The 16,660-nt window shown below is 40.3% G+C and overlaps 2 protein-coding genes across 8 annotated transcripts in view; one reads left to right on the top strand and one right to left on the bottom strand.

Moving 5' to 3' along the window:
* BORA (BORA aurora kinase A activator) overlaps nucleotides 1-1,218 on the bottom strand; it is a 35,698-nt gene extending 34,480 nt beyond the window's left edge. For 5 of the 7 annotated variants that reach the window (XM_075741695.1, XM_075741696.1, XM_075741692.1 and 2 more), the window contains exons 1-2: nucleotides 1,001-1,212; nucleotides 107-277 (exon numbers count right to left, since the gene is read on the bottom strand). In XM_075741695.1, coding sequence (XP_075597810.1) covers nucleotides 107-262 — 156 coding nt within the window. In that variant the 5' untranslated portion in view covers nucleotides 263-277; nucleotides 1,001-1,212. Of the gene's footprint in view, nucleotides 1-106; nucleotides 278-1,000 lie in introns of all 7 variants that reach the window. The other 2 variants (XM_075741694.1, XM_075741693.1) reach the window with 2 other exon arrangements.
* Nucleotides 1,219-1,438: 220 nt separating this feature from the next.
* MZT1 (mitotic spindle organizing protein 1) lies at nucleotides 1,439-8,551 on the top strand. The gene is made up of 3 exons (XM_075741714.1): nucleotides 1,439-1,579; nucleotides 5,042-5,187; nucleotides 6,745-8,551. Exons 1-3 carry the CDS (start codon nucleotides 1,531-1,533, stop codon nucleotides 6,766-6,768), a joined length of 219 nt encoding a protein of 72 aa, XP_075597829.1. The 5' UTR covers nucleotides 1,439-1,530; the 3' UTR covers nucleotides 6,769-8,551.
* Nucleotides 8,552-16,660: the final 8,109 nt, after the last annotated feature.

Here is a 16,660-nt window from a genome sequence, read left to right on the forward strand (position 1 = left end):
GCTTAGTGTATACATTAAAGCACACTAAATAAAAGACACTTTTTAATGCATTTCAAAATATTAGCACTACATCTGTATAGTTATACAATCAAAGACTAGATCTTACAGATGAGGATTTCGTTGATTTAAAAACTGAAGGACTGGAGACAATCTGCTCCTGAAGAGTATAATAATCACTGGGACTTTCAAAAGGATTCAAGATTGTGACTCGTCCTGGAGTTTCTGGTGTTATCTGCATTTTTGCTTCTTTTGTATCACCCATAACACTGAGCTATACCTAGAAAAGAGAGGACAAGAAAAAATGGAGGGAGAAAAAGGGAAATTATAATTTTGACTTTTTAGGATCACCTTGAAGGTTTTGAGGGCAGATGATTAATCATTTTTAAGGAGCCAGAAACATTTAAAGGACTAACAAAACCGAAATTAGTTAATTAAAAAACAAACAAACAAAACCACCAGAAGAAACAAAACGGCAATGAAGACAAATACACTCCTGGAGGGCCGCTCACACACCAAACGCTGGCACTCAGGAGCTTCAGAAATAAGAGGTATCAAGGTGGGTATGGAAGGGACCATCTCCCCGGGAGCCCCTCAGTGCCAGCCAGCCCTGCGTTACCCACAAGTCAAGCAGCAAGCACAGCGGGGTACGGAGAGCCACAGCCACAACGGCGAGAGGGGGCTGCCGGCAAGCCTGCCTCCTCCACACCGGACAACTCCAGAACCTTCTGGTTGCAGGCGGCGGGAAGCAGCCATACCGGCCGCTGGGGAGACCACCGGTGCTGGCCGGGACAGCCGCGGAGGCAATAACGCCCTCAGGCCTCGCTTCACTGGGGCGCTACACACACCCCCCCACACCCCCCCCCCCAACAGGCCGAGGCCAGCCCCAGTCCCCGAGGGGCTCCGGGAAGCGCCACCGCTCCCTGCCGCACCGGATGGGAGGGAAGACAGGCCGGTGAGTCTGGTGTCCCCCTATCAGGCCGTGCCCCGGCGGCTCCCTCACCACAGCGGCTCCCTCTCACAGGGCGAGGAGAACGGGAGATGCGCCGCTCAGCCCCCCTGAGAACAGCTCCCTGCTCCCCCTGGACAGTGTTACTGAGCCTCGCCCCGAGCCGTTCTCCTCAGCCCCGAGCGGCTGATGGGAGGCCGAGGCCCAGGCCACAGCTACCTGCCACCGTTACCAGGCCGCCGGGACACCGCTGCGCCCGCTCATGCTCACCCCAGATCACAACTCCCGCCCCCGCCGCGCCGGGCGGCTCTTTAGGTATCCCCGCCCCCTAGGGGACTCTGCCCAATCATGACGCGCAGTCTCCGCTCCCAGGCCAATAGCAGGCTCCCTTCCTTCTCGAACGGGCCAATCGCTAGAGGAACCGCTACACAAATTCGAAAGAAATCCCGCCCCTTTCCTCGCTGTTGTTAAGCGAGCTGGTTCCGTTCGGGGCGTCACGTGGGGTGGCAGTATTTGAAAGCCGTTGGTGCAGCGCGGCGCTCGTTCCGCTTCCGGGTGGGAGGTGAGGGCGGCGCCGGGTCGCCATGGCGAGCAACGCCGCCAGCCTCAACGCGGTGCGGGAGACGATGGACGGTGCGTGGCACGGCCGGCGCCCGGGGGAGGCGGGGGGCTCCGTGCTGGGGGCGGCAGCCAGGGCTCCGCTCTCGCCGCCCCGGCAGCCCCAGCTCGGCCTCTCCGAGCGGGTTCCGCCCCAGCGCTGCGGGGCCTTGAGCCGGCTCTTAATGAACACGAGCGCCTCTTCTGTGAAGAGGGTCGCGGTGTGCGGTCGCTTAAGGATTTAGCGCATAGCGATTTCTTTTTATGTCATGTTATGGGTAATGCCTGAAACGCTTTTAAAGACGTGGGTGGTGCTAGTATCTCTGGAGCTCGTATGACTTTTTAGATTAGCTGTTAAGCATTTAATATAATGGGGTTTTATGTTTACGAATGTATATATCATTACCTATTCTTTATTCATTATTTGAAATGGTTAATGTGACTTGGTTCTGTGCATCTTGGCTTTAAACTGGAAATGCCATAGTGAGGGACTAGAGACTAGGGAGAGTGTTCAGAGGGGTATTGCTTTGAGTGTGTTATTTTCTCAAGATTTTCCCTTGTATTGTAGTTATGGCTACTGTTGCATAACAGTTCCTTAGTGAATCGTAGAATGCTTTCAGTTGGAAGGGACCTCAAAGACCATCTAGTTCCAACCCCCTGCCATGGGCAGGGACACCCTCCACTAGACCAGGTTGCTCAAAGCCCCATCCAACCTGGCCTTGAACACTTCCAGGGAGGGGGCATCCACAGCTTCTCTGGGCAACCTGTTCCAGTGCCTCACCACCCTCATAGTAAAGAATTTCTTTGTAATATCTAATCTAAATTGGCCCTCCTTCAGGTTAAACCCATTACCCCTTGTCCTGTCACTACACTCCCTGATAAACAGTCCCTCTCCAGCTTTCCTGTAGGCCCCTTCAGGTACTGGAAGGCTGCAATTAGATCTCCCTGGAGCCTTCTCTTCTCCAGGCTGAACAATCCCAACTCTCTCAGCCTGTCCTCATAGGAGAGGTGCTCCAGCCCTCCAGTCAGCTTCGTGGCCCTCCTCTGGACCAACAGGTCCATGTCCTCCTTATGTTGGGGCCCCCAGAGCTGGATGCAGTAGTCCAGGTGGGGTCTCAAAGAGTGGAGTAGAGGGGCAGGATCACCTCCCTCGACCTGCTGGTCACACCTCTTTTGATGCAGCCCAGGACATGGTTGGCTTTCTGGGCTGCAAGCGCACACTGCCGGCTCATGTTGAGCTTCTCATCAATCAATACCCCTAAGTCCTTCTCCTTAGGGCTGCTCTCAATTCAAGATTTTTGAGTCAAACTTCAGCTGCTGACCTGGTGCTGGAGACAAGGCAGGACTAGTGAGATTATTATGGCTGCTCTGATGCTTCAAGAGGTTAAGGCCATTCTGTGCAGATGGCGAGAGATTTGTTTGGGAAGGACAGTGATACTAAGTCCTCATAACTGTACTTGACACCCTTTTTCCACTTCTGCAGGACTTATTTTGGATGGGAGGGATGATAGGTGGATTTAAAGACAAAGTAAGGCTTTGAGAACTGCTATGGAAAGTATACTAGCCTTCAGATTTAGGAGCCCAGGCTTCCTGTGTATACATTATTTAGGGTAGACATTCATAATTTAATTTCTTCCTGAGGTCAGGTGTTTTGAGAAGAAAACAAATTTCCATTAATGTAAAAATACACTTGACCTTTAAAGATTTACTTAGAGAATATTAGATGTACTCTCACATTTGAACTTTTACTGCACTTAATCAATAAACTGGTTTGGGTTTTTTACTGTTCAAAATAACATTAATCTTTTGAAATTTCTGTTATAAGAATATTTATTTAAAGTGCTTTGGTGAAGTAAATAAAAATGTAAAGCGCTATGATAGCTATGTCCGTGTAATTAGATTTTTCTTGCTGAAGGCCCATCGTAATGAGTAGAAAAAATATTCGTAGGATATATTTTTTTAGACCTTTGTAAATAGCACATGAAATCTCTGTTACGTCTTAACTTACTGCATAAAAAATAGGCACCTAATGGAAGTAAATGGGTTGGTATTAAAAAAGTGTTCTTTTATATCTTTAGTAGTTCAGACAGGTAAAATCCTTAATCTAGGAGTCGGATATAAATATTTCTCCGCAGAATTATTAAGAGCTCAGTTTTTTTGTGAAGAAACTGTTACATTTCTCTGCCAAAGATGCTGCCTCAACACCTGAAGATAGTTTCTATTAGAAATTAGCGACTGCAACTTTTGCTGGCATAGGAAATTGGAACTTATCTTTAGATTTACTGCTCTGCCTTCAAATACGTCACATGCTTTGTGACTTTTCTGATAAACTTTAAATGGTTAAATTAAGAATTGTTTATTTCTGGGAAGCTGTCAGACTTTCATAGTCAGTTCTGTAGCTCGTAATGTTCAATGGCATTTTATTGCAAGTGCAGCAATCTGTTGCTTTATCTGGCTGTTGAAGATGCTTTCGTGTCGACAGGGTGCACATGTGTGATGTGATTGGAACAGTTTGCTTTCAAGCCACTGGGAACAGAAAGCCTTGTTGTGGGGAAGGAAGCTTTCCTCGTGGCTTGTAGCTAGGGCTTTGGAATGACGAACTGTTTTCATGTCTGAGTTGTGCGTATTCTTAACCCAACCTATGTGTGTGGGCTTCAAGAATATTATCACAGTTGGAGGGTTTTTGTGATAGCATCTGATGTTTCCCTGTGACTTTAGTGGAAATGACTGGATGCTTTAGGTCTTAAATGTTGTGGCTTAGGTAGGTGTAACTAAGGCTGTACTACAGAATGTCTTTGGTATACTGCAGTAGAATATTTTCATAGCTGTCAAGTGGACAGTAGTCACTTGTATGCTGTTTACGAGAATCAAAGAAAAGGAGCCTTCCAGGGAAGGTTTGGAAGGAGAGAGAGATATCTTTGTTTCTGCACAAAGCTGACTAGAATCTTCTCCAAAATGTTTCATACTCACATGCAGTGCTGCTCTTGAGTTAGGTCATGTAAAAATCAAACAATATTGCTTATCCTCAAACCAGCATTAACTTTAGACCTAAAGACAGGTTTAGTTATGGAAGGAGGTGGATAGAAAACTCATTACATTCTCTGTAAAAGCTTTAAGAGTGTGCTTGCAGGTCTTTTTAGTAGGACTTCATCAGTATCTGGAGTTCAAAAGCACATATTATTCTTATAGCCTACCTTTTACATGATTGACAAGCATGTTAATTATTGAATTCTTAACTTTTTTTTTCAAAATCCATTATTTAGTATTAAGTTTGCTGAACCAGAAAAGCATGGTATTTGTTAGAAGCTGTGGCTTCCAGCTTATGCTGAAAAGCTGAGCATGAATGGTGTTGTTGAGGTTCATACTGCAGGAGCTTTCCACAACTGTTATGTTCACAGCTCCTACTGTAGAAACTAAATGTTGATGAATAACATTTTTCAGTCATTGAAATTTCATAGTCTGTGGGGACTAAAGTGCTGTTGTTTTTTTCTGTTGCAGTTTTGTTTGAGATTTCAAGAATATTGAACACTGGTTTGGATATGGAGACGTTGTCTATTTGTGTGAGGCTTTGTGAACAGGGGATAAATCCAGAAGCATTATCATCTGTTATTAAAGAACTACGTAAGGCTACAGAAGCACTAAAGGTAATGCTTTTGCTTAAAAAGCTTATAGTTTTGTTTTTAAGAATCAGATCTACATTCAACTTGTTACATTTCAATTTGTAAATTGTACTTTAAGATATGATTCATTTTTAAATCAAGGAAATTAACTGTTCCATTGCAAAGGCAATGAATACAACTGAATGTAACATGAAGCAGGAAATGCTATGAATAAAATCTTTTCAGAAATAATTAGATTAACTCTTTTGAAGAAAAGAAAAAAATGAAGCCAAACACCAACAACCAAAACCCATAGATTTTTATTCTGGGCATTTGTAGCCACTGTTTGCCCCCTTAGCTGCATCATATCACAAATAGATTGCTAATTTCTCATTTAACCCATATTATGTCATTTCTACAACCTCAGGCCTAATGGTATGCAGCAGTACTTGTAAACAGGTACATGCAGCTTGCTAATGTAATCTTCACATATCACTTTTACCAGATTAACCTATGCTTTGAATCTCTCCAGAGAGAAACAAGAGGGGATTTCATGGGGTGTGTGTGTATACATTGGGCTTTTCATAATTAGCATTAACCTGTTTAGCTAGCAGAGAGGGCAACTGTGGTTTAAAAAAAAAAAATCCTCATTTGCCTTTTAAAGGATTTTCATTCTTTACTGTCTGTCTGAATGTGATTTCTTTTCCACTGTATCTTATATTTGTTTATTTCTGAGGAGTGGAGGGGGAACCTATATCTAGCCTGCCTATCTCTGTTCTGAAAGATTGTGTTCTGATTCATGCAAAATTCAACTTCACATTTTTACTAGGTGGATGCTAGTCAGGGCTACTTTTCATTGGTTTTCAAATTTTTTACTTCATTTTTAACTGAACACTATTCTATGCTCATAAATATTTTCTATTTGTGTGCATACGTATATGTTTAACTATGTGTATATAAGCAACTGAGGGCTAGTTTACTTCTTCCTTTGCTTTTACTGGCTTATCATTCCTGTTGCTATCCTTTGCCTGTTTTTTGTCCCATAACTGGCTTAAAATTAAGCAATGTCAGTCTCCCAACAACTGTACCTTGATGGCTTGGTTGAGTTATTCAGTAATAAAAATACTGATGATGGTATTAATCAAATAATTGGCAGTGTGATTTATGCAGTTATGATTAGTGCCATTCTTCTAAGTTTTGTGTTAATTTACCTGTATGAGTTGGAGTAATAATTACTAGAAATTGTATAAAGAAGTAAACTCCAAAGGGGAAAAAACACCACATGTATTTGGGCACTTTTTGAAAGTATTAGGGTAAAATGTACAGGATACAAGCTGCTCAGATACAGGATATACAATTTAACACAAGCAAACAGTAATGGCTATGTTAATAAAGGATAATGGAAGTTGACAGCATTATTTTTCAAAACATAGAATTATTCATTAGAGAACAACACTGCATATCTTATAATTTTAGTAAGTAGCTTATTTTTAGACTTTTAAGTTCTCTAGGTAAATTAAAATGGTTACAAGAGAAGATTAAATTTAATCTGCATCATGTCTACTTTTGGTGACTTGCAATAAATGTTTTTTTTGTTTATAGGCTGCTGAAAATATGGCAGGCTGACATAGGAGAAGATTTCTATATGAGAAGAATACCAAGTTAAAGTTAACAGAGACTTTGAAGATTGCCACTATTCAGGAAAAAAGTGAAATAAGTATGTGTGTGAAGGTTTCAGAATATTTCTGAAATATTCATGAAAGGATGATGTATAGAATAGCTTTGAAAAGATTTTTTTAATAAGTTCACGTATAATCTCCTTCCTTGGTATTTTTGTGGACTATTTGTGAATGTAGCGCAATTGCTTTTCTTTGGCATCCAGTATTTTTTAAATCACGTGAGATACTATACACTTGCTGAACTTACTAGTGTGTAGCAACGACTATTGCTATAATGAGTATAGCTTGTTAATGCATCGTTTAGAAGTGCTAATATATCCTGGTTTTTTCTCTTGCTTTGGTGAAAAACTACATGTACAATTTTAATTTTGCTTTATGGACCAGATAGGAACGAAGCCCATCCTGACTTTATATTAATTAGAGTAAGGGTAGTGACTTAAGTCTCAATCTCAAAGTAAGAAATAAAACCCTTTTGATAATGTAGGTGATGAATTGTTCTTTTGATTCAAATTGCTGTAAGAAGGTGGTTTTTAACTTGGATAACAAAAGAACTTCAGTTATCCATGCAGAAATGTGTGCAAACTTAAATTCTAGATTACATGGAATATTTTATGGAGTTCAGATGCTACATTTGTTGTGACTACTAGACCTAAAAATATTAAGGCTATATTGTTACTGCCTTAGTCAAAACATATATGAGAAGCATCAGATTTGGTTGATGGGAATCAGTGAGTCTTAAACAGTTATTTGGCATGGGAAGTTATTCTCACTCAGTGCTAGGAATCTTCACTGATGCCAAAACAAGTGTTTATAGTATATACAGTAAACTGTTTATCATGTTACTTTCCAGTAGATATCCTTGCATCCAGGAATTCTACTTCATAAGAAAATGTTTTCTTGTTTATTCTTCATCTGCTGCTGTTAAAAAATATAACCAAAAAAGCTTTATTAGCATGGTTCCAAGGTGTAGCGTTAATGGTACCTAAAGTAACCTCCAAGGTTAGTAGGGTGGAGCACATTTGCAAAATGAACCAAGCCAAACATTATAATTGTGTAGAGAAGAAAGTTTGTTCTACTTCAAGAGTTTACATCGTATGTACTCTAGGTCATAGCTCTACAAAAAAGGATCAAGGAGGCTAAATACTTCGTGTTGCTGGCAGAAAGAATAGAAAAATATTTATACTGCACTCAGTCACTTACCATTAATTCCAGTTAGCCTGGCCAAAAAGTCATTCCTGGAGGATGCTGTGAAAACTTCTGGATAACCAAGCTGGGAGACTTTTAAGTGGTATCACTTTACTCATGAACCCTTTAAATCCTTTGTAAATTGTTGTAACTTCAGATTTATAACTTCTGAATACTGGGGTTTTTTTGAAAACATTAAGGTATCCCTAGGATGAAAAGATAGCAACAATGAAATTTATCCTAGGAAGTCTGAGAAGTCAGTAAAAACATCATGAAAATACTAGGTCAGATCAACACAAATTAGCAATTAGCTCTTTTACTTAATTTTATCTGGACTCAGTGCTACATGTCAAAAGTGAGAAAAGACTGGGGAGCATTCTTTCTGTTTTCAGGAGTCAAATCTAAGTCTGTGAGTTCTCAACTCAAGTTTTCTGTAAACTGTAGCTAATGAATAATTATGAAATCATATTAGAGTACATGTTTCTGCTGATGCTTTTTTTCCCTTCACTGTCAGATCTTTGGGCAATAAAGGACTTCCCTTGAATATCTATTGATCGCTTTGCATTTCTGTATTTCCAGAGTGTTTTCTAACTTACTGGTTATTCTGTGTCATTGAAATGCTTAAAACCAGCTTGCAAATGCAATATGAGAACAATTTACATGTAACTCTTGGTCTGACCGGTAAGTTGCACCTACCATTTTACCATCAGTAAGCTTACTGGTTTTTATGTACATAGACATTTGCTGGTAGACCGTTTGTCCTGCAGAATTATAGAAGCAGGGAATGTTTTTGGTATTCAAAACCCCAATTTGATGTGTATAAAATTAAAAATGCATAATTTTCACTATTACATGGAACTAAATGGTAGCGTTGTTTATACTTAATAGTTCATATTTACAAAATGAAATGCAAACTGTAAGGTTGAATGTTTAACATATTTGGCTGAAAGCAGAGAGGACATGTGTCTTAAAACTGGCAGATCCGTGGTTACCTAGAAAGCCTATATGATTTTCTTCAGTGTACTTGGCAAAGTTTCTTTTAAAGTACTGCGTGGAACATATGTGCTTAGGAATTGGAATAACAACTCCTGGTCACTTTTGATTTGGGGTACCATCCAGGACAAATACAAGAAATACTCTTCTTCCTGGTAAGAAAAAAAAAAAAAGGGAAAATCCCTCTAGTAGGAAGTTTCATGCTGGAAATGTTTCTGTGCTGTAAAATAGAAGTCTATGACTTCATTAGCATCCCCACTATGTGAACATGAGGGTGCAGACTTAGCCTGGGTGGCTGAGAAGCCATGGCTGTGTTTGTAACATACAGTCTTCTACTACATTTAACTGCAAGAAGCCCGGCAAACAGCACGTGCTTTTCCTCTGGCCTCCTTACATGCTCTTGGAACTCTCAAAAAGATAAACGTAGGAATAGCTATACAGGTTCTGACCAAAGGTTTTTCTAACACAATAGCCTCTTCTGTAGTAAAAACCAGATGCCTGAGGAAGGATAAGAACAATGCAAGCACTTCTGGTTCTTTTCCTTCTGTGTTCTCCTAGCTTCCAAGTGTCTTCTATTCCAAGCTTTCCTGAACATCATATGGTTTGTCTATTTAGTAATCCCCAATGCTGCTTTTTTCCAGTACTTGTTCAGTTTCCCTTGGTCTACGTACGCTTCCTGAATAACAGCAGCCTTTATCAGTTGATGTCAGTTGCATAAAGAGCTGCTGCTACTTGTTTATTTTTAACCTGATTTTCAGTAGCTTAATTTAATGTTCCCTGCACAGTAAACCTTCACCTATCATGCTTGTGCCAGTCATGATTCTGCAGATGTATAACACATTCACCTTTACATTTCCTATTTGCTAAACTGAAGTGTGTTGTTAACACATTCCTTGGCTGACTAAAGGCATAGAATAGTTTCTATATTTATTGTCCTTTGAAATTGTTGTGATTCTTACATATTTTCTGAAAAGGGAACTAAAACTGCATGCAGCATTAGCCATGTAGCTGAATACTGGACTGCTTACTTTCTTGCTCTTTATTCCCTTCCTAGTAATTTGTAGTACTTGCTTTTTTTTTAATTTGAACTGAGCACCGAGCTGTTTTCAATAATCTGTTGTAACTGCAGGATCTCACTTCTAAGTGGCAATGATAAGCTCAGAGGCTATTGTCTCATATGTGAAACTCTTGCGGTTTATCTCCATGTGTGTCATTATTTCTGTGCTGAATTGCATCTGCTGTATTATTTCCTAATCAGTCTTACATGTCTTTCTGCAGTTCTTCAGTTTGCCAGCCATCTCACTACCCTCACTAACGTTATCATTGGCAAATTTTGTCACTGTCTCTTTTTTGAGGCTGATTATGAATAGGTCAAGCAGCATATGACCTAGCAAAGACTTTGCGGAGTGCCACTAGTGACCGATGGCAGGAACTGACTGTTTTTTCCCATTCCTTTTCAGTGATTGTAAATAAAATGCAGTCCTGTCTCCCACTTACTTTCTTATTCTTACACCGAGTATCTTTAGTGTCACATATAGCACAGCTGTGAGAGCTTAAGTACAATCATGAATCTAGTCCTGCAGAGAGCATGGCATTCTAGATAAATGCCAGGGATCCTGAAAGTTGTAATAGTATAATTACATTTTAGAAATATAAGCTTAAGTAAGAAAATAACTTTACAGAAGATTGTAGAGTATTAGAACAAAAAGACAAACATATGATCCTGAAGTCTCAGTCTTAACATCAGGGAGTTTTTATTTCTTAGGCAATTGTATTAAAGTCCGTTAACAAAGAGACACAAAAAAATAAATAGTGGGTGATGAGCTGTCCAAGACACTTGACCTAATAGAACTGTACCCATGAAAACTGCATGTGTATTTGTCAGCCAATGTTCTTTTCCACCTGCTGCTCTCCAGCTGAGCAAATACTGGTTCAACCCTAGATTTGCTTTTTAATTCAATCAACTAGTTCCCTCTGAGATGAACTTGAATGCTGTTGTCGGCATGCTTTACTGCAGGGACTCGTCCCAGCAGGCTGCACCAGGTTGGGTTCTTCCACATTCTTCCCCAACACTTCACCTTCAAACATTCCCATTTACTTTTGCATGCTTATAGTTTTGTGCTATAGAAACCCTGCAGCCCTGATTATTTGAATATACTTTAAATTAAAAGGAAAAAGTACAAAAAATGACAATAAGAATCAGCAGTGACTCATGACAAATGCTATGTAGCGTGGCTGTAGGCAACCTGCTGTTAAGGGATCTAATGCTGAACAGTGGGGCTTTAACATTACTGTGCATGATCTGAGCTATGGACTTAGGCATGTCTTTAGTAGTGGAGGTTCAACTCTTTGAACCACAAATAGTACTTTTAATTAAAGATTTGGAAAACAGAATTCCAAAGAATGAAAGGTGTGCCAAAGTAATTTCAACCTTTAAAAGAGCAAGGGTGCTAAGAAAGACTTGAAGACCAGTCACCTAGCATCAGGAATGAAGCAGTGAACTTGGGATTTTTTTCAGCAACGAATGAAAGACAAAACTTACTGAGTTCCATTTGAACATTGTTTGGTGGAAACATCAGTGGGCTATTTATTTTTATTATACATGGTTTTACATGTGAGATGTTGATATAGTGTACTTGAATTTATGTAGGATAATTTTCACTTAAAGCACCATTGGCATCATTCCGTAAAAATACAAATGTACTGTGTTGTTACCTGTTTTGCTGTCTTGTTACCTTGGGAGTGAGATTTGGGAAAAAAAAAAAACCAAAACCCTCTTTAAAAATGTAAAACCCAAAATCTCTGTTCTTGAAAAATGGTAAATTGAGAAGGATTTTTTGAAGCATCATAAACAGCTACTTAATGTGAGGATTTTGTTGTGAAGTTGTAGGAGGAGTTCCTGTTAGATACAGAAAATAGGTTTATTAAGTAAAAATAGTGAAGTAAGACCATAGTGCTGTCCTTTGAGAAAGTTATAGAGACACAAGGATGACTTAAATGAAAGCCATAAAACTTTAGGGACTGGAGAACAAGCCTGATGAGGTCTGGAAGAACTCGGGAGTGTGCAGGTTCTCAAAGAGAACTTGAGGTGTAATGGCTGTGGGTATGCCCTTAATGTGGAAGGAGGTCTTGTGGCTACAGCTTTTTAACCTGACAAAACATACCAGATCCAGTAGCTGATATTAGACAAATCATACCTTAAAAATAAGGTGCAACTTCCCAGGAGTGAAGGTAAGTAAACTTTGATATGGCATGCTAAGGAAATGGCAAGCTGGCTGCAGCCTGATGTTGTTAAAATGAAACTGAGAATACTTCTACAAGACATGATTGAATCCAGTTTCTAGGGAAAAGCCTACAATACTGCTCTGCAGGGTGTTGGGCATGCTGGCTGTAGCGTTTCCTTCTGACTGCAGTCCATGAAGGGCAGTGTAAAACAGCTCTAAGTAAAAGCCTGAAGAAAATTAGGAATATTTAGGATGAATATCAGTGATGTTTCTGTCAGTAAGATAAATGGCAGCCTGGTTTTCGAGACATTTAAACTTTACCTGATTAAAAAAACAAACCACCAAACAACACAACTATTAATTATCTGAACTGGGAATCTGGAATATATTGAGTCTAGGCACTTTTATTATCACTTTATAAATATTCCTATTTTCTCACCTCTGATTCTTACACGTATGGAGAGACCAGCTCATGAAAATGGATCTCTGGAAAAGCTCAATGGTGTCATTATGTGGGCGAGTGGGAGTTCAAGGCTCAAATGTAGCTTTCAGCAAGGGAGATGGAAAATGCGGGAGGGGAGAAGGTGACGGCGTTTGGCTGTGCTGTGGGGGCCCAGGGGAGCAGCCAGGAGGACTTTATTTTGTTTGTATACCAGATCCAAAATTGGTATGTTTGAAGATACCAACAGGGAAGAGTTACCTTCCTATTTAATGGACAGGAGATACAGGAGAGAGAGTAGGGTTAATAGTTGGCCATACTGCCCTACTCCCCACCCGCAGGCTCAATCCCAACAGACTTTTGAATCAGGTGGGATGGTTTATTAACCACTGCCAGCAATGCTGAAGCTGTGCCAGGGTCCTGCACCAGCTGTGGGCTCCCTGAGGGTGGCGGGGTCCCCTGAGGTCCATCAGGGCAGGGCTTGGTAGCCCGGGACGGTCCCACCACTCTGGTCAGGAAGATGTGGACAGGCCCAGTGAGGAACCGGTGTCAGATGCGAGCCTGGAGTGGCCATGCTAAAATGTTTTGGACTATTCTAGTGGTTTTTTTGGCCTTGAAGCGGGCAGTGGTAAGACAATGAGGCCGCTGACCCCCTCTGCCATCACTGCCCATTGGCACAGCTTGTGAGGACACTACGTGAAGGAGCTGAGTTGTCAGGTGTCACTCCGTCCCCCTTCCCTAGGCTCCCAGAAAAGCTCCTCAGGACATTTCTTCTTGCCTTCTCAGAAGGCTGCTCTGGTTTTGTTCCCAAGCCAGTTTATTGGGGCAGATGATTGCAAACAGGATAAATTATAATTTTGGGAGGGGACAGCTAATCAAGGACAGAAATAGTGTCGTTCCTGTGACCAGCGAACTTGTGTTGAACCTGAAGCATATCCTGAGCAGCAGGTGGTTATTTACTGTTTGTGATGTACAGCTGTGAAAACCCCAGGATGTTACAATAATATGCATCTTACACATAAAGGTCATGACTTTATGAGATACAAATGCTGCAAGAACAATGTCAAGGAAACATTAATCACTTGCAAATACAGTACTCTGGCATACATAAGATTTAATGAGGGATTTAAAGGAGAATCATACACTGGGCTTATACATTTTGAAGTAGATATAAACAACAATATGTAGACAAACATTCCCGAGGATGTATAAAAAGAAGCCTCGCTCTTCTCTTAGGGGAGAATTCAGGATACAGTCTAAATTGTATAGGATATTGTATATACAGGGATACAGGCTGAAGAAAAACTCAGGCTCTTTTCAGATCAAGCACTTCTGTAATTCAGAAATGAATATTTTGTTTAGCTTCACTGTTCAAGTGAAACCAATATCAGGCATAGGAACAACTCAGCAAGGTACATGCACAGCTATTTTTTCCTTTGTGCTGTGACGACTGCAGCCACACTGAAGGCAGAAAAATATCTATGCCGCATACGCAGACTGATAATCTGGTCTATATTTTTAGCATGGTATCTCGGGCTATGCACTTCACTCTTAAGAATGACATCAGCAATAAAGCTGCCAGTCTTTGTCAATCAGTGGCTGTCTGCTCTGGTTAGATGACTTTGCAGCAGCCGTTATATTTTTAGACATGTTGGGCCAAATTCAGCATTCACTTGCACCTGGTGAAGTTTTATTGAAGTTAGTGAAACAGCAATACAGGATGTGAACCGACAGTGGATATCAGCATTGTTCATCTTAACTGTGACCGAATGGAGGACGTAAAGACGTGATTTTGTTTGGGCAGATCCTTTAGCTTTCCAGTGGAAGGGCACTCTAGTTAAAATAGGTTGTTTTCCTTCATCAAAATGTTAAAAAGTAACAACAATTAAAAAATGAAAATAATTTTACTAAAGCTCCAAAGATTTTCATTCAGTATAGTGTTACCATAATTTGTTGTTCTGCATCTTGTGCTCCCATTTCTCTTTTGTGAGCTGAGTTTCCTGCCAACTACATCTGCCACAATTCACCATTTTCCTCTCTCCCCTCCCCTCAATTTTAATTCTCTCATTAGAGGGGGTCAGGCTTCAATATTTTCAGCAGTCATTTCTACAATATTTCCCCAACATAATCAGGCACTACTCAATAAAGAGTTTTCCTGGAGACTCATTTTTCTCCTGGTAACAGTTTTGATAGAATTATTTCAATTGGTCCTAATATGTGCACAACTAGCAGAGAGACTGGAGTCACACAATATTCTGTATGGCCAAATCTGTTCCGTGTCCCGGTGCACAAATTTCTGTATTTATGTATCCCTAAAATACCTTTGGAGTGTTACAGAGTGCAGTGTAGGTATTCAATGCATTGGCATATGCATATGCCAATCTTGTGTGTAGAGATACCACATAAATATCAGGGATATCCTTTATTCTTCTAAAATACAACTTTTATTTGCTTTTTATTATTACTGTTCTGTGCTGTGTCAAGTACTAGGTATCTGAGTCACATTTGTCATCTGTTTATAGATTTAGTTTGGCAAAAAAATGTCTAGGAAAAATCTCAGAACTAAAAACAGAGCTTTGCCCTGTTTTCAACATATTCATCTTTTTCTATCCCAGCTTCTATGATAATCAGCTGACACAACCTGATTTGTGTTACAAAATTTTGTATCCACAAACATGACTATTCTGTCTTTGCAGCAATTAAAGTTTGTTGTTTAAGAATTTTATGAGGAAGGTATCCATATCCTTCATGCTTTTCGTGCTTACTTCTGTAATTATTTTTTTAAGAACTTCAAATATTTGTAAAGCACAAAGCAGGAGGATAAAGATTACTGAAAATTGTTGCATATTCCACTAGATGGCAGACAAACATTTGCAACCACTGCTGCAGCTTTGTAAAATACCCCTCTGTTAGTTTTGCATGGATTCTAATAAATAGTATTTTAGGATCAATTTCCAGTTTAATGAAGGACTGGTACAATTTAACCTTTTGATTTGTTTTAAAAAAACATTTTAAAACTAGAAGGAAGAGTAAAAAAACGTGCTATTGATTGCATGACTTTGGGTCACAAAAGAGAGAACTGAGGTTCAAGCACTTAACATTTTGTATTTTATGCATTTAACTTTTACTCAAATGGGATATACCAGTAGTAAAATAGCCACAACAGAGAGAGTTTTCAGCACAGCAAATCCGTAGTGGCATCTTTTCCCTTTCATTCAGAGTAATAAAATGTACACAAACTGTCTTAGAAACTGCACCAAAGGAAGTTCTGCAGCTCTCTGTAGTTCATCACCACTTTAGCTTTTCCCTTTTGGTGTTTATGTTAGGCAGTTAATCATCAATCTACAACGTTTAAGGCAAGAAGGCACAATCCAGATAAGGGCAGCACATAGACTAACTGTAGTGTAGGAAGATATGCCTCCCTGCGGAGGATATACCAATGGATACACCAATACCATACGTTTAACTACCATCACAGTTTAAAATAAATACCAAACAGCCACATTTATTAGACGTGGTAGCTTAGGTAAGAATTAAGACCACTTCTACCAGTTCCAGGAGTGAAAAGGGAAAGTAGAGGCAGGATGAATTCTCCCACCTGCCCTCTGGCCGGGAGTTATTTCTGTCCACCAAATATGTTTCTGGATCTGTTGCTTGTCTGTGGTCTCCAAAATGAGACGGGAATGGCGGAAGGATGAACATTTCCTAAAGTGGGACATGTAAGGGGGTGGGAAAGAAATGCCATGTTAATCTTCAGCCTCTCGCTGTAGGTGACAATCTCTCAGGGACAAACTGCAGCTCCCAGTGTAATCAGATTAGGTTATCAAGGTTTAATTAGTGAAAAGAGAGCTGTCCCCATCTCCCCCCCCACAGTTCACCCACTAAGCCCTTCCCCAAATATTTAATAATATTGTCATTTTATACTTTAGGGTGGTGGTATTTTAGTGAAAAACCCAAATGATTTCAACTATCCTTAAACCTCTGGTTTCCACTACAGT

This window comes from Balearica regulorum, chromosome 1, assembly GCF_011004875.1.
Source record: "Balearica regulorum gibbericeps isolate bBalReg1 chromosome 1, bBalReg1.pri, whole genome shotgun sequence".
Lineage (NCBI taxonomy): Eukaryota > Metazoa > Chordata > Aves > Gruiformes > Gruidae > Balearica > Balearica regulorum.

What these genes read in the sequence shown, in the direction of transcription:
- MZT1 (XM_075741714.1), top strand. Translation starts at nt 1,531, where the DNA reads ATGGCGAGCAACGCCGCCAGCCTCAACGCGGTGCGGGAGACGATGGAC. An exon ending in GGTGCGGGAGACGATGGACG is followed by an intron (nt 1,580 to 5,041) that starts GTGCGTGGCACG and finishes TTTCTGTTGCAG; the next exon opens with TTTTGTTTGAGATTTCAAGA. An exon ending in AGGCTACAGAAGCACTAAAG is followed by an intron (nt 5,188 to 6,744) that starts GTAATGCTTTTG and finishes TTTTGTTTATAG; the next exon opens with GCTGCTGAAAATATGGCAGG.